This window comes from Caloenas nicobarica, chromosome 3 (genome assembly GCF_036013445.1).
Source record: "Caloenas nicobarica isolate bCalNic1 chromosome 3, bCalNic1.hap1, whole genome shotgun sequence".
In the NCBI taxonomy this organism is placed as follows: Eukaryota; Metazoa; Chordata; class Aves; order Columbiformes; family Columbidae; genus Caloenas; species Caloenas nicobarica.
In genome coordinates, this window is record NC_088247.1 from 63,603,953 (window position 1) to 63,626,344 (window position 22,392).

The 22,392-nt window shown below is 43.2% G+C and overlaps 1 protein-coding gene across 4 annotated transcripts in view; it reads right to left on the bottom strand.

The window, feature by feature from the left end:
• HIVEP2 (HIVEP zinc finger 2) overlaps positions 1 to 22,392 on the bottom strand; it is a 139,326-nt gene that overhangs the window by 2,980 nt on the left and 113,954 nt on the right. For all 4 annotated transcript variants that reach the window (XM_065630738.1, XM_065630739.1, XM_065630740.1 and 1 more), the window contains 5 exons: positions 16,179 to 21,777; positions 15,270 to 15,424; positions 9,705 to 9,880; positions 7,040 to 7,141; positions 5,584 to 6,494 (listed from right to left, as the gene is read on the bottom strand). In XM_065630738.1, the coding sequence (XP_065486810.1) occupies positions 5,584 to 6,494; positions 7,040 to 7,141; positions 9,705 to 9,880; positions 15,270 to 15,424; positions 16,179 to 21,566 (6,732 nt within the window). In that variant the 5' untranslated portion in view covers positions 21,567 to 21,777. The remainder of the gene's footprint in view (positions 1 to 5,583; positions 6,495 to 7,039; positions 7,142 to 9,704; positions 9,881 to 15,269; positions 15,425 to 16,178; positions 21,778 to 22,392) is intronic.

The window sequence follows — 22,392 nt, forward strand, 5'->3', positions numbered from 1 at the left end:
TCTCTGCTCTGCAAATTTAACAAACACCTTGCAATTGCCCCAGAGCTGTACTGCTACCACAGCCTTGGTGTGGCAGCCTGAGGACTGCACTGCTAAATGCCAACACGTTAAAGTGGCGGCATTTCACTGCTGGGAAATCCTAGCTCTCAAGGCTTTAAGCAACCTCTTCATTCCATCCCAGGGAACTGGTTTAGGGGGCAATTGAAGACTCAGTTTCTGTGCTGCCCAGGGGCTTAATCTCACTGTGCTCAGATGCTTTGTCCTGTTTGATATAAATCAAAATTGAGACAGGAAGGGTGACCCATAATCATCAGACTCGAACTTAAAGAGATGTTATTATTCAGAGGCTAATCTATGTTGGGAATTTTCCTATTCAGAAAGTGAGATGTTTGAGTCTCATAAAAGAGAAACTGTCATGAGAAAGCACAGTGACAGCACGTTATACTGCTAAACGGGGAAAAATTTACAGAATAAACTGCAGTTGCCAAGCCACAAGACATAGTTCACCTACACTGTCAGTCCTTCCTATCACTAACCTCACCTCTGCACAGCTGCTTACTCCCTTTTTTTTCCCATCTTTGGTCTGTCAACTCGTTTCTCAGTCATACTGTCCTCTTGGCTGTTTCCTAAGCCATGACATTTATCACTATTGCATCTGATGTGAACTTGGGCTAAGGGAAATAGAGCAAAAGCAACCAAAAAAAGGAGTAAAACTCATCGGAGAACAAACCTAATCACAAATCTCTAGCTGAGAAAGACACTGGGTTCACATTGTACCTTGCCACAGTTTCAAAAGGGAACAGAGCAACAGTCTGTCCTTGTTGGACAGAGGTGGCTGACATGATAGAAACTGCTATGTGCTTCAAGATCAGCAGTATTATTCAATATATGTCTCATATGCGTAATTTTTACATAGGCAGTGACAGTGTGTGCATGTCCACTGGAAGCCTTCCAAGCCTGGCTGAGCACATATCGGATTATCTCTCTCTAGCTCTGGCAGATGAGTTTGGAAACGACCAACATAAATTGCTATAGGCATTAATAACTCTTCATAACTCTTACGCTGCTTTTATTTCCTTTACCAATATCTAGTACTTTCATATCTACAAGCAGATACATATATACATATTCATGGAGAAGGACCGAATATTAGAAGAGCTCTCTTCTTTTAACAAACACCCTGAAAAAACAAAAACTTTATTTTGTTGACAGGGAGAGTATTGGATCTCAGTACTGCGCACAGTGCATAAAGTCATGGTATCTTTTTTGCAGTGCAGTCAGAATGGGTTGCTGCTGGTGCAGTGAGATAAGCTCCTCTCTTTGTCAGGTGATGGGTACCCAGTTTGTTTCCTATTAATTCTCATTTGTTGCAGTTTAGCATATTTCCCTCTAACTCCAGGTGACATAATTTCCAAGTAACAATAATCTGTAAGAGCAAGCTTCACTAAACTTTCTGACCTGGTCGTGAAGCTAGACTGCCACATCATACCTCTGAGCAAAGCCATATCCAACTTAACAGGTCCCCCAGAATGACTCAGGGACGAGACGGGGTTTACCCTGTATCTGGTACATCACCCAAAACAGGCTGTGGAGGGTTAAGAGAAAGATCGCATTTCAAAGCCAAGCACCTTTCACAGACATCCTCCCAGCAGCCTCAGGCCACAGCTTGCAAAAAGATGGCAGGCGGAAAACAATCTCTTTGATCACCATATCACAATGTACTTGAAGCTTTTTAAAGTTAAAAACCAGAAAATGTTGAAGTCTATTGTGAAATTCAGTAACAAAGCATATTACCAATGTGCTTGCTAAAAGACATGATGCTTAATTAAGTCGCTATAAATCTGTGTGGACTTCAGCTTCAAGATCAGCTCCGTTTGCAGTCCTACTGAGAATGCACCAAAGCAGCCCACATACACCAGTGGACCCAGGTACAGTTTACCTGGATTTCAGAAGTTTTATGCTGGCTCTCTGTACAAGAATGCATTTCACTCAAGATGATAAAATACTGAGTGCTTGGGGAGGGATTTAATATCCATAAGTCTTGGATGATCAAAGGACCTTAAGTCCTATCAACTTTCAAGTGGACGGAGAGGTGCCTAACTCCCTTTGGCCCTTCTGAATATCCTGAGACAGGCTTCAGACTTCAAAATGAATGAGAGGTGCAACAAAACAGCAACACAAGCAAAATCCACTACCTCCTGGAAGGTAAAACAGTTGCTAGGGACAAGTTTGTATTGCTCACAGCAAGATACATACACAATCTCATCGTGTCTAGCCCTGGGACTGGAAGAAGAGGCAAAAGCTCTGGTCCTCACTGGGAAGTAGCGGGGTGCAATAGGAGTGGGAATAAGTAGGAACAGAGCAAAACAGCTGGTGCTGGATCCCATGTTCACAACACAAGTGTTGTGGGGTTGGAGGGGAAGGTTGCTTTGGACTAACGCTATGTGGTCTCTTCTCACTCACTTGAATGCCCACGCACAGTTTAAGTGTACCTGCTGCACTCCTGGAGCATATTTTTCAGCTTAATTTCATCTGAAAACAATCCAGGTCACTTAACTCCAAGACTGCTCTGCAAACGTGAGTCAAAGCACAATAAATGTGACATCAGAGACATATGCCTGATCTAAACTAAAATGCTAACAGAGATGCCCTCCAGGTGCACAAAAGCAGCCTTCCCATCTTTCCTTTTTGTCTCAGGACTGGCATAAATGACTGGGGAGAAGAACCAGAGGCATTCGATAATGGCACCACGCTCCTCAGAAAGGACAGAAACCTCTGGCATTGACAGAAGTGAACATCCCGAATGTATTTAGAGAGCAACGGGGATCTGCCTTTAAATTTAAAGATGGACATTTAACTTGTCAAAGCCAAATGTACACCAGCATCAACCTGAGCCTTAGGCTACTTTGAAGAGAGTATCCTATTGCAAGACCATATCCTGTGATTAACTGCCAATCTACAAAATCTGTACAATCTACAAAAATAGTTACTTTCTCCATGCTCATTTCTACTTCCTAAAGAAATAATTTCAATTGCTTTCTCTGTGGTGCTTTCAATGCCAGAGCACTTTACAAGCTCTTTGCACAAGACCACCAAAGTGCTTGAACATTCAAGGGGAAGCAACATGAAGGGGAACTAGACCAGCACTGGCCAAAGAGACTAGGCCAAGTAGATTCATGTCAATGAAAAAGACAGAAAACTGGTGTCTTCTGGGAACTGCAGGCACCAGAGGCACAAAACCACTCTTAGTCCTGCAAGGACTGGGAATCCAATGCAGCTCTGAAAGAGGAAGCAGGATTGTACGCTGCCATCTGCACCACTGATGCAGTTGCTAATCATGTTCTGATTTGCTGGATTTCACTTCTCTGAAAGTGAAAAACAGCCTTTTTTCTTTTTCTTCTCTGACAGCTTTCATTTATAGCAAGATCAGGTGTTATATGTCTTCCCACATATTGAGTATAATAACTTGTGTTTCACCTAAAAACTACTGTTTGGCTAAAGTATGTCTTGCAGAAAGGCATCAAGAGTGAGGAATCCATCTTTCCTTCCTTGCAGTCACCTGTTGAGATAGGCGATCATCCTCACTTGTCATTTCCTCATTTAAATTTGCCTGGGCTCCACTTCCAGTGATGCCTGTGTTCAGGTTGCAGTGACTGTACTGAGGTCTGGGCTTCTCTCCCAAAACACTCAACATGGCACTGAGTTACCAGTGCTTTCTGTAGGACCACTGATCTTTCACATTGAGTTTTTCACTGCCACATGCCTGATCCTACCTCAAAAATACAATAAGTGTTAAAAGCCCATCTGGCATGGTGGACTTTCCAAAAGAAGGAGTGAAGAGTGCTAAAAGAATCCTTACAAAGTGCTAAACGCCCTGCTGGAAGGTCTGCATAACACACAAGGCAAACATTACAGCAAGAATGTCAGATGGCTGAGGATGACTGTTACATACCCTTTTGCTGGCATCACCACATATCCAAAATCTCTACTACAGGATGGCAGTGGAAGCGTCTCATGCGGGACATTAGGAACTTGGGCTCACTGCACAATGTCAGTTGTAGCATCTCATATTGTCTCTAGCATTTGACAATAAGACACCACGACTGTTAAACTGGTGGCTCTTTATCCTCTTTTTGTGCTTCCTTACTCTGTCAGTAGGGCTGTCAGCTGGATTTGAATCCTGTCTCGGCTATGCAGTGATCACCCTTACGAGTGTGCAGCAGGGTTTCAATCTGCCTCTCCTCAAGGACCGCCTAGTCAGCCACCCCACTCCGCTGCTCTCCCCAACAACTTGCCAGGCGATGAGGCCATGTCTAAGATGTGGGAGAAGTACCTCCGTTGCCCTCTCTTACACACACGGCCACTTACATTGCAGTTTGCCCTTATCCCCCTGAGAAGCGTGGAAGCCATTTTTGGATCTGCCAGGCTTGTGGGCATCTCGGCTCTGTTCGGTCCATCCCTGCTCCACCTTTGCCCAGCTGCATCCCTCGCTCCATTCCCAGGTGCAGGTACCACATCAGCCTGGCTCCACAGAGAAATAAACCCCAAAGCTCTGGAAACATTGATTTTATAAGCTCAGGGTTCAATTCTTCTCCTCTACAGAGAAGAACCGCAAAGATGACACAAAAAAAGCCAAGAAGACTGGCAATGGGGCAGCGTGAGGGGAGCCCTGGGGCAGCGGGAGCCTGTCACGGCTTGCCCAGGTTGAACCCACAAACAAGGGCTGACGAGGCAGGCAGTGAGAGGGCAGCAGCAACATCAAATGTGGCAAGGGAAGCATATTAAATAAATGAATACATACTGAGGCCGTTCCTTAACTCTAAAGACCGAATTTATTCGTGGAGAGAGTGTTTTGTGAATGCTAGGGCCTGTCAAAGCTGCCAAGTCGGCAGTTTCTGAGAGCTGATTTACCAAAAGGGAACAGCACAGACAGCAGCTGTGCAAGTTTTGCATATTTCCATTTCCACCCAGACGGCTGTGTCCCTGTTGAAACAGCCAGTCGTGATGGCACTTTCAGCAGGGCAGACAGCTGCCTGCTCCTGTCACACAATGATACCCTTTAAACTCCAGTCACAGATCCTGATTTTGATGGGCATCCTGTTTTCTGAGAGATTCCATTTATTTTCGTGGTTTTATTGCATTAAGCAATAAGTCAGTGATGGGCATAGTACTACAGTATCAGGGCCTTAAGCCCCGATCTGGGCTCAATCCCATCTGACAGTCTGGGAGGTGAAAGGTTTGACAGTGCTGTAACATGCCCCACACGCCATGTAAGCTTCCTGGGCTGTTTTAAAATAAAGACAGGGGCAGCCTAATTTTGCTGAAGTTTATGGAGCTACTCAGGCTTGTACCAAGTGAAGATTTGACCCTTAGGTTTACTCTGTGGCATCTAACTGAATCAACATCTTGACCTGATCCTCATCTATTCCAAATTTCTTGCATTAATTCCAGGACTTCCCACCGAGGCTCAAAGTTTATGCCTTCTTTTTCTACATAGCTGCAAAGTTTTTTAAAATAATATGCACACATTAGGTAAAACCACTGTTTTTGACAACAGGAGTGAAAATACTCATTCATACTTACTGAATGCCCCACTGGAATAGATTCAGACTGCAAGTATTGACCCATGGACAACGCTGGATTATGGTATAAGCCCCTCCGGGGCGACGCCGCTCTAACAGGGGCCATGTATCTCCTCTCTCGCCTAGGAGACAAATCTCTTCGAACAGACGCATCTTTTCCTGGTGACATTGGTCTCCTCGGCGATAGGTGACGTCTTGGTGACATGTCTCGTCTTGGCGATAACTCTCTCCTCAGCACAGCCTCCTTCCGTGGGGAAAGGTGCCTCATGGGTGAAATATCTCTTCGGGGTGACAGATGCCTTCTGGGTGACAAATCCCCTTTTGGCATTAAATACCTCTTTGGTGAGTTATCTCTATAGGGTGAAGAATCATAGCTGGGTGATGACTGTCGACTTGAAGGTGAGAGGTCCCTCGGGGATGAAGTGGAGTCTAACGAAAGCACGTAATCCTCATCCATGCAGCTAGGTATGTCCAACCTGTCTTTATCGGGCTCTGAATCGGTACTCTTGCTCTGGAAAAACCTCTGATATTCTGTCATCTGTGAGTCTTCACAGGAGTCGCTCGGTGTTATAAGCTGAGTAACCTGAATGCTAGGTAAGGTGACCAAGTAACTGATGAGGGAGGAGTGTCCCACGGAAAGGGAGCCCTCGGGGGAAGCCCCCTGCGACGCCCCAGCCGAGTTCACCGACAGGGAGGAGAACCGAGGAGGCTGCGGGCTGGTGCTTCTTGACCTGGTTTTTGGTGTCGAGTCTCCCTGAGTATCATCGAAATCATCCTCATCTTCATCGTCATCATCATTGTCATCGCCATCCTCGCCATCTGACTCCTCCGCGTCAGAAAACTGGTGCTCTGCTGACAGGCCTGCCAGGTTGCTGCTCTTCTCGGTCTCCTGCTGCATGTCCTCCATGTTTTCTGCAACAGTCACAGCAGGTCAAAATGGTGAGCGCCCACCCCATCTCTTATGCCTTCCGCCACATTAATTCCCCACCCAGCACACCCGTTGCCATCGCTGGACGCTCTGCATCTGGGATGGCTGCATAAAGCCATTCTTCATAGTCTCAAACAATATTTTTTCATAAAAATACCTCACAACTCTATACCTGAAAGGAAGTATAAAAAGCAAATTCACCCTACCCCACCTTGCAACTTCACTAAACGCTGCCATCTCTCACATCTACATTGAAAAGACTGGGAACCTTGTAGGAGACAGATGACAACAGGTTACACTTTCATTTCTAGCTCCTCCTCACGTATCTTAATAAAAAATGTAACTCAGACAAATGTATCAGATTTACTTTTTACACTTCCTGTTTATTAAATTAAAATTAATATCTTAATTAAAAAATGCCCGAAATCCTCTTAATATATTCTCCCATGCCAGCCACTGTGATAAAATGCAATGAGTTATTTGCATGCTCCAGAGGCCATTCCAACAAAACTGAATCATTCTGACATACCTGCTTCCTCAGTTTCAGCATCATCTACAGATGTCATTGATACCCCAAGCTCCAGGCATTTTTTCATGTGTGCTTTAGACTTCATATGTTTTGTCAGATTTCCTGTGGATCAGAGATTAATCTAATTAATGAACAACAGCAAAGATCACTCTCCAAGTCAGGTTTTGGTGTACCTTAACTCCATTATCCTGCAAATGGGGGTTTCTAGTTTAAAAAACAAACCAAACCAATCAACCAAACAAAAACAACAACAAAACAAACAAACAAAAAACAACCAGCCAAACAAAAGAAACCCCAACAGACAGGGCTGACTCATCCAGCCCAATGCAAGCTAAAATATCTCTTTGGGATGGTATCTATCCCTGGGGTCAGTGTTTGTGATACCTGCAGACTGCTTGGACATTGAAGTAAGGCCATTGCCCACCAGCCGCTCAGGGCTCACACTCCTAGTTTCACAGTGGCACTTTCAAGCTAAGGGCTCTCTCTCCCATTTACTTCACATGTAGGCTCTAAATGTTCAGTGTGTTTGAAGTATTTTGAAGCAAATGTACTTCACGACAAAGACATTTATGAGAGACTTCTGTATGCACATTTACTATCTAGCTGTAATATCTGAACGGAGAGGAGCTGTACGTACAGCATTCACCTGGGATGTGGGAAATCCAGGTTCAACTCCCTGCTTTGGAGCACAGATCTGAACCAGACACAGCAGGGATTTCAAATCAGATCTCCCATTCCCCTGAGAGAGCAGTCTAAAACTAGACTATTGACTTTCTGGAGTGCCTGTCTTAGTCTGTTTTTTCACAGGTAAGAAAACTGGGTTGAGACTGGCCCCAAGAGACATTTCATGGCAAAGAACCTTGAGCACAAAGCACAAGCTGGAGAAACAAGAATATCACTCTAATCCATTAGCCACTTCAGTCACATTTGCAACACCCAACAGCCAAAGCATGGCACAAGCAAACCCAACCCACTACCAAGACACGGTGCTTCTTAGCACAAGGAAAGCACTCTGTGATGGTACCTTTTGGGACCCCAACCAGCGCCTCCAGATGGTGCATGTGGTACAAGCAACCTGGGGGCAGGAACACTGCACCACTCTGTTGGATAGTGGAGGTGTGCTTAGAAGCTCACAAGCTGGGTTCCTCTCCTCTGACTTTCAGTCCCAGCTAGTTCAAACTATTTCCTTCTCAGTAAGAGTTTCTTATTGTGTCTCTGAACTGCACGAGAAGTCTAACTTGGCCACTGATGCCTCTGGATGGTGAAACACTGAGTGTACGCTGAGAATCTAACAATCTCTGAGGGTCTGTCACCGACTGTTCTCAGCAAAACAGCAACAATAGTTATGAGGCTGAAGGCTGCTCATAAGCAATAATACACCAGTTAAACACTTTTTGTACTTCGAACACTAACTTAGTCTCTTCCTGCTCATGCCCATCTTGTGCAATAGCATACCGCCTCCTCCCTGTTTCTTTTTCTCTGCCAGAAATGCCAGCTTCAGCAACTTCACATTTCTTTCCATGCCATTTCTTCTGCCTGGAATGTCCTCTCTGAACATAGCTGCAAAACCACAATCCTCCTTCAAGACCCTCCTAAAGACCCATTCCTCCTGTGATATCAAATGTAAACAATGACCCGAGAACAAATCACCAGATGGTCTATTGGGACTATGAACTAGAAGCTCCTTGTCTTTGTTCCTACACCCCCATGAAAGTTCTCAAATTAGGTTGATAGGTCTACTACCATTCATCAGCTATTCCCATCTTTGGCAGAGGAAAAAGTGCTGGACTCATGGAAACTATTAGAATTCTCAATCCTCAAAACAGCCATGAAGCTGCACTGGGAGCTCGGGAGAAATTCTTTCAGTTTCCTTTCTCCCTTTTCAAGTAAGTTCATCGCACTGGGACCAGAATCTATTTCTCCTTGTCTGCCAAAGGGAAGCTACGAAACTGAGAATGTAAGGTTCATTTGGACTGTGCTACAAAGAAATGCTACCAAATATATATATATATATTTTTTTTAATTTTAAGGAGATAGTTGCAAGGCAAATCTGAATTCCAAAGAATATCATTATCTGTGGCCTCAGGGTGACAAATGGAAGCTTTTTTCTGTGCTGATAAATACATGTGAACACAAACGATCAGATCTCTATTCATAATTAATGCCACGGTGGATGGAGTGGCTCATCTGGGAGACATACATTATTTATGAACTTGAAACTGACCCACTGTAAAGCCTGTGAAGGCATGCTTTCTTCAGCAGCTGATGCTCTGCTTCTACATTATGTCATAACGAGTGTACTCTCCTGGTAGTATTTAAGTGTTGCTGCAATTAAAATCTGCACCATGTAACAATTTTGGCAGAAAGTATTATTTGTAAGGGCAGTTCTTATGCTACTACATTTTCTCTGCAGACAGAGGGACCAGCCAAGAGCCTATAGCTCTTAATGAAGCCATCCACGGAGTCTCAGAGTCTCACAAAATCCCTGGATCAATTAAAGTGAAGAGAAAAACCTCTCTTGTTAATTCTTGTATACATAAACACAATAATTTTATTCTGAAGAAAATTCTCTCCGTGATTGCAAAGGGTGCTTGGATCGCAGATGGCAAAATATTTCAAGATTCGTTGAGGAAGTGGCAAGAGTTCAGCAATGAGGGTCAAATACCTTTAGTTTTGAAGGCAAAATTGCACAACTTGCATACATAAGGCCGGACATCAGTATGAGTGCGGATATGTTTTTTGAGCATGCTTGGCTTTTTGCAGCGAATTCCACATTCTTCACAAATGTACTTTCCTCGGCCACGACCTCTGACATAGACGTAATCCTCATTGGATTTATACCTGTTGGAAGAGAGCAAGCATTTAAATCATACAGACTCTAGTTTGCATACATGCACAAACATCACCTCTGTCCATCTGATCCTGATCCTGTATACATCTCATCACAACAAATCCACAGAAGTCCACAGGAACTACTGAATTTTCAGTTTGGAAGTCACAAAGTACTTGTTTTTCAGGGAATGCACTGGTCACAATGTGTTTTAAGAATTTGAAACCTAACGGTTGCAGTATAAGACTAGTATAGGGACCTATAAGAAAGAGGGGAACAGACTTTTTAGCAGAGCCTGTTATGACAGGACAAGGGCTAATGGCTTTAAACCAGAAGGGGAGATTCAGGCTAGACATGAGGAAGAAATTTTTTACAATGAGGATGGTAAAACGCTGGAACAGGTTGTCCAGACATGTGGTAGATACCCCATCCCTGGAGATATTCAAGGCCAGGCTGGACGGGGCTCTGAGCAACCCAATCTAGTTGAAGATGTCCCTGCTCACTGCAGGGGGTTGGACTAGATGACCTTTAAAGGTCTCTTCTGACCCAAACTACTCTATGATTCTATGATCCTATAAACATCTTGTCAGGAAACAGATCAGCCACCATTCCTATAGACACAGTACAACTCCAAATACGAGTCTACAATTGGATTTTTTTCAGCTAACTATAGTCTTGTACAACACAGGCATCCACCACCATGGAAAACAGCGTCATTTTGCAGCACGGTCCATTTAACTATTTTAGTGTTTTTATCCCTTGGGATCAGATAAATCAGATCCTGGAAATGCCCGTTTCTACGCATTAAGCATAAAGAGAATGCAGATGACTAGCAAGGATGTACGCGTTTACGCTACAGATGCCTGAAGTTCCCAAAGATGGATCCCTCCCTAAAGGATACCAAGTTGAGTTCACTCAGGTACGTGCTACTTCAAAAATAAAATGGGAAATTTCCAACCTGCATACTTAGCAGAAAGCTGTTAAACGATTTTTTTCTTAGCACAGGCGTAAGTGTTCCATGCTATTTTTGCTGATTACATAGTGTGCAGTTAGATAATAAATAAGATATGCAAATCTATGTAAAGCTGCACGTTGCCTTTGCTGTCAAGATAAATCGTTAATACTGAAATCTAAAAGGGCCCAGGGGATCTGCCCAGGCTGTTTGGAGGTTTCAAGAGTGCTGGGCATTCCCTAGAGGGAGAATTTAATCCTGATTCACCCAGAGTAAAATCCAGAAATTGAGAGAACTGAGAAAGAATATTTTGTCTGCCCCCTGTCCTCCCTTGCCCTTTCCCTAAGCAGCACAAAGTACTTTCAGTCACCCTGCGGATGCACAGTCCACAAAATACCATTGGTACTGACAGTCAGTGCTTTAAATAAATATGGGACTATGTGAAAGAATCTGTTAATGTGATGATAACTCTACAAGAAGTGACAATTTTGGGGTTACAGAGCTTAAACATTTTTCAAGTGTGCTTTTCTTGGATGAACACTTCTTCTGTATGTTCAGCTATATCACTGGCAATATAAATACTGAAGATAATATCTTCGAAATATGTAAAACACTGTTCTGTTCTCATGTCCGTCTTGTTATCTATTAAACACATCAGCTCCTCTTTCAAATGTGGATGCCTAAGTTCAGGTTTTTTCATCTTTTCCAATAAAGTAGGCCCTCTCCCTTTTCCTTCATTGTCCCTCACACCATGGGCAAAACTGGCACAGTCTAACATCATTCAGTGTTTAGCTGTCTCCCTAGCAGTTTCTGGGATTCTGCTTTTCTGTCTGCACCATTTTCCAGGTTCTCCTTCATACACATATGCCAAATACTCCTAGTCATCTCTATCCTTTGCTTCATCAACCATGTCCAGGCTTTCTCCCACAGACAGAAAAAAATGCCCATTATTGTTTGAAAGACTACCATTCTATCTTCTTTTCACCTCTCCTTATAGTCTGATTTTGCTGGGATGGAATCCACCATATCACCCATGATTGATACTGGTGAGATAAATGCTGTGTTATAACATGTGCCTTTCTGTTGCTCCATCTCTGCTGTTCTTCTGCCTGACTTCATTCCACCAGCTTCTGTCACCTGTTAGATCCCATTGGGCACAAAGACAATTAGACAAGAATCGTCTCTACGTCATTCATATGGACAGTTCTTGGTCATAACTGGCCTTGACTCTCTAAGTGTACTTCACAATAACAACTGTAAGAGAAATGACACACACAAATCTGACATTTAAGGAAGGCCTTGTTGAAAAACAGAAACACCAGAAGCCTGAGTCTATGGTGATTATCTTTCTAGCCCCCAGGAATATTAGATCTTACTATGAACTCATGCCTCTCTTAAAGCTTTCAGTAATTTCCCCCTTCCCGCTACACAGCTTTCATATAAGGACTATGGTCACTGCTGCTCTGAGCTTGATTTGAATGGGACTCCAGACTTAAAAAGCATTAACAAGCCTCAGAGTCCTGCAATTTCTATCCAAAATGTTATCTTATTAGGGATTTTCAGTTAGAGTCCATTACTGATAGATATAAAAGAGCAAACAAGCAAACTGTGCGTTCTTGCTGTCAGCTGATAATGTCATTAAACCAGATGTCAGGCAAGCGGGCACGTTTGCCCTGTCCCTCCTTTCTTTTTACTTCACGCCATTAGTAACTAACTGACTGCACTGCAGCAAGCACTGAACTTCAAATTGCTGTTTTTCTTTGAGAAACCCTGCTTCATATCCCATCAGAGTTTTGCAGTCACAGGTGATGGAAAGCAGATTTGGTGATTCAGATAATTTCATTCGAATCAAGCCACCTGCCAGAGGTAATAATAATGGTTCTTAGCTTCTTCCTTCAAAACCTCCTCTGCTACCACACTCACAAACTGCTCTTGATGGGCTTTGGTGCAGTGAGGTGGTGACGCGCTGTGACATCTACTTTTCGGCTCAACCCCGTTCATTCTGTTCCTTCAGCTTCTCACTCCTCCCCAGCCACATTTATTTGCTTTTTGCCCACCCGCCATACGAGCACTCCCCTCCCCTGGCACATGGCTGCTGCACAACTGCCCAGCGCCCACGCTTCCCCAAAAACCAAACACCTTGACAACCTCTGATCTTGCTCAGCTATGGATTCTGAATTCCCTTCTTCACATTTACAAAACAGAAGCAATCAGGAAGCATAAGCAAATCCGCTCCCCAAGACAAATGAAAAATAGAATGAAAATACCCTGCTGAAACAAGATATCACCATGCATGCTTGTCTGTCCAGGGGAGAAAAAGTGAAACGAAGATGACAGACATTTGCTGCATAGTTCAGTGCACTACTTTAGCGTGCTGAGATGATGATATGAAGATGAGCTCAACAAGAGCAGAGCAGAGAAGAACAGAACAGCTCTGCAAACAGCCAAGAGCAAGGAAGCATGGAAACCCACCCATGTTAAAAACTAGCTTTCAGAAGTCACAAACAAAAACCTCAAGAGGAGGACAAATTCAATAGTCAGGACAGAAAACAATGAAAGACATGGTTATACTATGTAAATAACATTATATCTATTTAAAAATAGCTGAACTAATGAAAATAATTAATCTACTCTTTCATAAATAATTACTATAAAATGCATGATAACATTATGATGTATAAGGAAAGAATGGACCCATTAACACTACATCATGTTATTCACTGTCACTTTGCAGGTTATATGCTCCTATTGAGGAGCTCCTACTCTATTGCACAGATTATTTGTCTCCCCCGTCCAGAAATTAATGTGCACATCAAGGTTTCTTCCTTTTTGTTCTACTCAAAGGATATCTAAACATAGACAAATATTATTCGGAGACATTTCTAGATGACATGCGAATTATGTACATTTACACAAATAGTTTCACAGACCTTATTGGACTACAGGGAAACTTAAGATGGTGTAAGTAACATACAAAGTTTCTTAAAGAAGGTGTTAGATGGTAGAGGCATTTTACAGAGTGATCTGTTGCAGCTCACACTGTTCTGAATCCTCCTTTAAGTTGCTTTTCTTCACACACTTCTACTCTTCTGACCTCTCATCACACAGCTTACATCAGTGCCGACTATCTTCAGTTGGGTGATCCAAATTCAGAAATTATACATGGTGGGAAACAGGCAAACTTTATACTTCAAAGTGGGTGTGAGTTGAAGCAACAGCTCTTAAAATTTCTTGTAAACTTAGGCTCACTCCTGAAGTTTGGGTCACTTTTGTGTAGCCAGCCTAGTGGCTTGGGTACCAGGACAATGTACAACTACAGAGAACAGCCAGGATCAGGGTGTTTGGACCAGTATACCTGAAACAATCTCCAAAATAACATTTTCAGTCTTTCAGGCAAGATGTAGGCTGTACTCCCCAGTGTGGCAGACTACAGAGCAATGCCAAGGTTCATGTCATGGAGACTATCAAAGTGGAGCCAAAACACATCATGTGAATGAAGGACAACTGAGATTTGTACCTTTTAGGGTACAAACCTACAGGAGAAGGAAATGGATGGATGAATTTCTTACATCTCCATCCTGACGTATCTAGTTAATCCAATAAAACAGTGCTGTGAGACCATTTGAGCTTGATATGACTGAAAAACACATCTTGTTCAACTACCTGAGTATTCACTACTAACAACTGGTAAATTCATTGCATCATGTCAGAATTCTTTAAAAGAAATAAAACAGTATCTTCCATTTCAGAGTGTACTGCAGAAGCAAACAAGTGTCCATTTCATTTGCTGGTTATAATAAGCTTCATAAGCCTCAAAACACTGCTAAAGGGCTTTCAGGTCTTTTTCCCTCTCTTTGCTATTTGTTTCTGTTATCATTTGAGTGATAGATGGCCATGGTAAAATTAAACATTGTTTTATCAGCCATACATGACAGATCTATGGATGAGGCTTAAATACCATAGATTTCATTGTAATCTTACATTTTCTCTCCAAAATCCAACTTCAGTAAATAATTAAAAAATATAAAAATAAGAGTAAGCATACCTAGCTAACGCATTCAAGGGAGTGGAGGTACACAGAGTCTGATAATCGAAAGATAACCTCACGGAAGCCATTAAGTACAAAGAAATGGTATAGAAAATATCAAAAAGTTAACCATTTATCCATTTCTTTATGACCTAAGGAATGAAAGTAACAATTTCAAATGAGTGCTGTCACATGGACAAAAATATAATTGCCCTAATAGCAAAGCAGTGACAAGAGTAAGCGTACAGGTACCCTGCAGTTTGTTTTAAGACTGACATATACACAAAAAAGAAGAGGCGTGGGAGCTACAAGACATGGCACGAATACAGGAGGCTGTTCACATCCTAATTCATTCATATTCATGTTCAAATCTCTTTAAAATGACAATCTGAGCTTGAAATTTCCAGTTGCATTTTCTTACCCTCCTTCAAAGATTTTAATTCGTATCGGCTCAGTTTGTTTGGATGTAATGTCTTTATCTCCATGAATGTCTCCTTTTACTCTTTCTTTTATAATATTCCCCACTACTTTCTTTTCAAGCTTGCTGCCAAACAAGAAGAATGGCTCGTGTTTCATCTGTAGAACAAAGTCAAGGAAGGGTGTTACTGCTGAAGCACACAATAAACGCACACTTCATTTCAAGCACTTTTAACATTCCAGGTCAAAGCCAAACTCTCATTTTAGTGCAACTCTATAAGATGAATTAATTTGTCCCATTTGATTTGATGGAGAAAAAGAGAGCGGGCAGCATGGACAAATTTTTATGAGAGTCTTGACAGAAAAGACAACACCATATCTTTCCTCAGAAAAAAAAAGTATGGAAAATGAAGATGGCAAAGATTTAGAAGGTAATTTATTGCCATTACAGAATTTTCCCTGGCACCATTATCTAATGCTTAGTCCATGAGGAAGAGGCAGTATGTAAAAGACATTAAACGGATCTGAAGATCCTTACTCAATTTTAACTTAATCTTTACTTAGGAACACACATGGGTATTTGCGTCTGCTACTGTTTGAATCAGGACGCAGCGAAAACAAAGGACAAAATACAACGAGATCATGTGTCAGGCTCTGGGATACATGAGGAGAGGGCTTTAAAAGTCTCACTTCTTACATTTGATTTTGAAAACGGAGACAGAGACAGCAGAAGTAGGAGAGCTTGTGGAAGGGTAAATTGAGGCTCAAAAGTTGTCATGGGAAGATGTCAATGTCTGATTTCCCATGGGGAATGTTTTTTTTAAAAAAAATCATTAACTTACATTTCATAGTTTACTAATATTTTCTCAAATAAAGATACACTAATTTAATTTTATTAAAACCTCTTATTTACCTGAGCAAACTGCTTCCATGCGCTTGATGATGTCAGTTTACCGGCTCCAGGTCTATGCATAGCAGCCAGAGTGTAGATTTCTGTGGTGGTTTTTTGCTTGGACCTTAAAAGTGCTAAAGTGGTCTTCGTACTTAGCCCTGATGGGTTTGGGTTACATGAACTTATGCACCATGAAGCATAAACAGAAGATTTGAGGGTTGGTTGCTGAATATAATTGGGTTTTGTATAGTTTAAGAAACACCAGCTCACAGTAGTAGTCGTGCGCAGACTGGGGAACTGAAGGATTTGCTGAAAATCTGCTACGTCTGTCAGGAGAATGGTTGAGCCTGTGACTTTCCCCCTGGTATTGGACAACATCTGGACTAACATCCCAAGAGGCAATTTTTGATGTTTCAGTTGGTCTTCTGGCTGAATTTCCCCGGGTGGCAATGAAGACCTCTGTGGACTCATGCTCATATCTGAGGCTGTTTCATCCACGTCCAGTTCTTCTGGGGAGTCTCTTCCTTCAGAAGGGCCACTGGACTTCTGCCCCGGTGACGCGGAATCAAAACTGGAAAGTTTCTCTCTGCTCAGTGGGAAAGTATCAGCTGTTGGCATGCTGACAGGTGGGAAGTCTTGAGATGATGAGGACGACAGTGGTGAACAGGATGACACAGATGGCAGACTTTCTTTTGGCTCGGTAGCACAGCTCTGCCTTACTAGTTGAGGCTTCTGCATTCTTGGAAAATCTTTCTTTATATCTGAGCTAGTTAACTCAACTGCACTTAGCTCCTCAACTATCTGCCCATACATTTTTTCTTCCTTGACTCGTTTCTGCTGCTTGGTCTCCATGAAGAGCTCCAAGCTGCTGGCAGGTGAAAGCATTCGTTTGCTTCCTCCCAAGGTAGAAGCAATGTCAGAACTGGAAGGCAAACACAGGGGAATTGGTGGCTCCAGTCCAAGTGGTAGCGTCTGCGGCACTTTCCACAAAGGATATTTTTCTAGCCCTCCATGCTGACCCAGCATCTGAGCTATGTTAAATCCAATTCCTTGCATGGTTGCACTAGTTGCCAATGTTCTTTGAGAAACACTCTCATCGACTTTACAAATTACAATTGTGGGACTGTTGCCCTGCCCAACAATCTGGGAAATGCTTGTGTACATGACACTACCGTAAGATGGCACATGGGTTTGAATCCTGACGGGAACAACTGTTCCTGGCAAAGACTGTACAGATCCATCACTTGGGGAGTCAAAATCTGTCTGAAGATGCTGCTCAGAGGAGGTATCTGTTGGTTTAATGCTATGGTCTGACTGGTACTTAGCAAGAGTATTTTTTGAATACTGCCCAGATGTTCCTGAGTAATGCTGGTATGCTTGCTCTTTAGTGTGCACATAATCAGCTGGTTTCTTTCCAAGAAGCTCTGGTGCATGTTCCAGGTGATAACTTGGAGGAACATCTGTTTGGAAAGGCTGTTTGACATAAGATTTCTGCAGCTGTTGTACAAAGTGATGCTGGAAGTGTAGAGGTTCTGTGCATGACTGCCACAAGACAGGCTGCTGAGATGGTGGTAAGTGAACCATGCAGACAGCTGGATACGGGAACTGAAACAAGGTGCTGTGAATAGGGGGAAACGGGACTTTTTCCTGATGTGCAAATAGCTGCTGCTGCTCTGATGGATGTTTGTTAGGAATATAAGGTGCTTGTTGGATCAAGGGAGCCCTTAACATTTCTGGGCTGTCTGCAAGAAAAGCCTGTTGGTGGGCGAGGTGGGTTGAGCTAGCCTGTTTTCCAGAGTCATCCACCTGAATGGGCTGAAGTACAGAGGAAGAAGAATGATGCCAGACAAGCTGGGAGGAGCGAAGACCAGCCTGTGCATGTTCCATCTGCTCCTGCTTTATACTTTGTTCTGTGCTCTGATCAGTCTGGGAAATCTCTGGAAAACCACTGAAGGAAGCCTGGCGAACCAAGAAGCACTTCTTTCTTTCTCGGGATGGAGACAGTGCCGTAGTAGGTGTCCCAGCCGAAGAGGCATGAGACAGGTTCCCATAATCAAAGGATTTACTTCGGATCTCTGGGATTTCAGCAGCATGAGGACAGGGCATCTGTTCAGATGAGCAGCGTCTCATTTCCCTCTGATGGTGATGCCCAGGGACAGAAAGTGAATGAGCACCAGCTGGAACTGTTAAAAACTCAGACTGTTTTCCAAACTCATCTTGTTTGGGAGGCATGATGAACTTCATATTCTCTTCTCTTTCAAAGGACATTGAAAAACTCGAACTGTGGGACAAATTACTTTCTTGGCTAGGGCTGCGAGAGAGGCTTGTACCTGTGGACTCAAAGCTGGATTCTCCAGAGGAGTGCTCCATGTCAGCCAGTCGCAAACGCTTCTTTTTAGGTGGTAGCTTTTCAGCTGGAAGTTGAGAAAGGGTTTCACTTCTCTGGGGCCACTGGAATTCTTCGGTGGGTCTCTCCTGCTCTTTACTCTGCATTTCTTTATCTTTCTCAGGCTTATCTGGCTCCTCCGTGACACGAATTTCAGGTACCTGTATGTTGTGCTGGCGAACCAACCTGGGCTGCATGTGATACGGCTGAGCCTGCTGAGATGGAGATGGCCTACTGGTGTCAGCATTTTCTGTTTGTGGAACTCGGTCTGGGCTCATTGGGGACTCACAAATCTCGCTCTCGCATGTTTCAGATGGCGAATAAATCTTTTCCTGCTGGTACGCAATATGTTCTGTAGATTCAGACCTTTCAAATGAGTTTGGCCTGCTCAGTGAGTTTGTGTGCTGAATGACAGAGATTACATTTCCAGGGGGCTTTCTGGTCAGTGATTCTGCAGTCTTTTCTTGCTCTGCAGTCAAAGATGAGTCTTCCAGAGAAGCTGCTGGGCTTCCAGACTGCAAGTAAGACCGGCAGATTTCAAAACGCTCTGCATGGCAATGGACAGCACTGTCCAGGCTTTGAAGGGCAAATCCACTCCTTGGCACTTCTTGAATTTGGGATTTGGGATCAAAGTCCAAAGGCTGAATTCCCCCAGTGGTGCCAGCTGTACTGCTGCAAAGCATGGGACTGTCTTCCTCATCTCCAACACTCTCCTCTTTCCTGCGCTTTCTGTTTTCAAAAGTTGTTCCAAGCATGGACGGCACCACCTGAGATTGTCCAAGTGGATCAATAAAGTACTCTCCTGCTTTGTTCATCCCACCTAAGGATGGTGAGTCCCTGTAGTTCTGCTTCTGCGCTTCAAATTCTTCCCATTTTTTGTAGTGCTTTCCAGTGGCATCATAGTCATAAAAAGTCTTGTCTCCTTTCTTCTCTTTTAAGGATGGTCCTTTGTCACCTGCTGCCTGTCTGCTGGAAGCCATAATTATATTTTTCCCTGGTCTTCCATGACAGTCTGAATCTGAGTGCCCCTCCTGCACAGAGGGCAGTTCAAATGCAGCCTGTCTTCTCAACATCCTTTGGTGGGATATTCCTACCGTTCCGGGGTAGAATACATCATCTGAGCCAGTCATCTTCTCATCAAATGAATGGCTTCCTCTCAGAGATGGGGGAATACTTAGGTTGTTTGCAGAAGAGGTTGGCATGGAGTTACTTCTAATAAGCGGAGAGGAATCTACTGGGGGCTCTAGAAGGATGGGCACATCACCCTGCTGACTGACTTGATACATGTTGGATTCACTTTTGACAGATGATGTGGTGGTCTGGGATTGTCTAGATTCCGTATTGCTGCCTGGATAAACTTGTGTAGATTTAATAGTGCTCAAATTACTGGAGTCGACAAATTCTTCTTTATTTGGAGTCAGCTGAGAAATATGTTCCTCAAGCATCTTGATATCTGATCTGTTATTTAAAAGAGGTAATGGCTCTGCTTTACCCTTTCTACCCATTAAACTGTGTTCTTGGTTTGTCGTGGCTACTGTTAGTGCTGTCCTTTGATTAATCCTATAGAACTTCCCAAAGATGATCTCTTCGTAAGACTTTGCATTAGTATTTGGTGGGCTAATCTGCTGCTCAGCACTTTCTGAGCGGGAAAAATAACCCGAGTCAGTGCTTCCTTTACTGTGAGGGCTCAGGAGGTTTAAGGACTGCTCAGAATCTTGCCCTTTTTTCTCTGACAGTCTTAGTGCAAGTCGCTGTTTAACTGTATGCGAGTCATCAGACTTAGTACTTAAGGATGGGTTTTGCAACATATCAGAGCCAATATATGGTGAACTCTCACTGGGTAACTGAATTCCACTTTTAGGGATAATCAAAATGGGCACTTTCATTGGCCCCACCAAGGACTCTTCCATGGAGGAGTGAAAACTGCTCCTGCTAGCAATGTCCAGGGGCAGCTGTGGGACAGGGCTCAGTTTACCAGAACCTTCTACTAGGAGTGAGGTCTCCTCATCAGTGTCTGTGCTCTGCTCGCCGTCTGAATGTATTTCAGCTTCCACATCAATGTAGCTGGCATCTAGGTCCAATTTAGAGACTGCTGACTCTGTGAAAGGTACCAATCCTGCTTTAATTGCATGGGCATGTGACTTCCTGTGCTTGTAAAGGTTGCTCTTCGTCTTGAAGGAGAAACCACAAGGAACACAAGGATATGGTCGCTCCCCAGTATGAGACCTAATATGCTTTTTAAGTACACTAGGTTTGGCACAAGCCCGATTACAGTAAGGACAAATGTACTTGCCAGGCTTTTTGGGTTTGTGCTCCTTTTTGTGAGCATCTTCTGATTGTTCTAAAGATTTCTGTGAATATTGGCTGTATGCAGGGTTCAAACTTGAAATTTTCTTCCTGGAGAAGCCTCCGCTATGGCTGTGCATATGGAAAGGGAACAAGTCCTCTGAGGCAACTGATTGCAAGTGGCTAGGAAACTGCCACGGAGGACCTTCCAAGCTCTGATGTGGCTTTATGTTGTGCAAGAAGCCTTGTGGCAATGAATGCTGTGGGAAAGAAAGCGAATGTTGACATGAGTAAGGACTTGGACGATGCTGTGGATATTGCTTCTCCGTGACTTGCTGTGCAGCTTCATTCGATGATACCAGTTTCCCAGAACTAAAAAGTTGTGCTGATGCTGTGTTTCCAATTTGCTCGTGATCTATTTGTGGTTGCCTCTGTACTTCTTGATTGCCGAAAGTGCTCATCTTAATAACAGCTGAATGTTCTTGCCTCCATCTACTTGGTACTTTAGCAGTTTCTCCAGACCTTGAGGTAGCTTTTTGCCCTATAGCTGTGTCCCCAGAGTCCATTTTGTTACACAAGGTCTTAAGTGCTAGTTCACTTGAAAGCTGTGCAGACACATGGAGTGTGTCCAAAGCTGTGCTTTTTAAAGTTTTGTTGCTCCCATTTTTCCAGGGCTGTTGCAAGTTCACAGACTTTTCTTTCTCTTTGGAACTTTCCACACAGTAGTCAATAGGCATTAGATTTGTGTCTGTACACTTATGGGAATATCATACAGTTCTGTTCATGGCAGGAACTTTTCTAAACAGTTTATTATACATTTGCAAAGACTTGTTATAGCATTTAGACATTTCCCATTGTTATTAAATACTGAGATGCAGAATGACCCAGAGCCGTTTGTGATCTACTAGAGCAAAGTCCTCTTCATCTCTTCCATGGTGACACAGCTATCTGTAAGGAAAAAGCAAAAACAAAGAAAGCACACACACCAGTTAATACAGCCATGCGAAATGACATCGATGCAGTCAGTTGCACTTTCATTGAGCCCTTCACATAAAATATATAGGGACTTAAGTAAAGGCAATTACATTTCACAAAACCCCATTTTGCCAGGAGACACAGTAAAGACTGGCTCCAGAGATCGCACACAAGCATAATCACTACTCAATAAAAGCCCTAGGAACAGAAACCAGGGATCTAGGCTTTCCAAATTGAACAGTAGCTTTGGAAGACTTTCTCGGGACAGTTTAAAGTCTTGATTCTCATGAAGTCCACCACCTACTTTCAAAGCTCTTTCAGCAAGTTGCTGCTGAAAAATCAAGTCCTAACATTGTGGGTGGGAATTACCTTATGCAGTATTACTCACCTACAGTTCAGACCTGCACTTTAGTCACCTGGCTTTCCTCTAAAGTGAGAGGAGGGTGATCAGTACTTCCAGAGGAGAAATCTTTCCATATCGTGTACTTCAGACATAGGGGATGTCTATGCACATGGGCCTCTACTGTGGAGATGCCTATTTATTGCTCAATGTTGGCCAGGCAGAAATCCTGGATGACTATCTTGGAG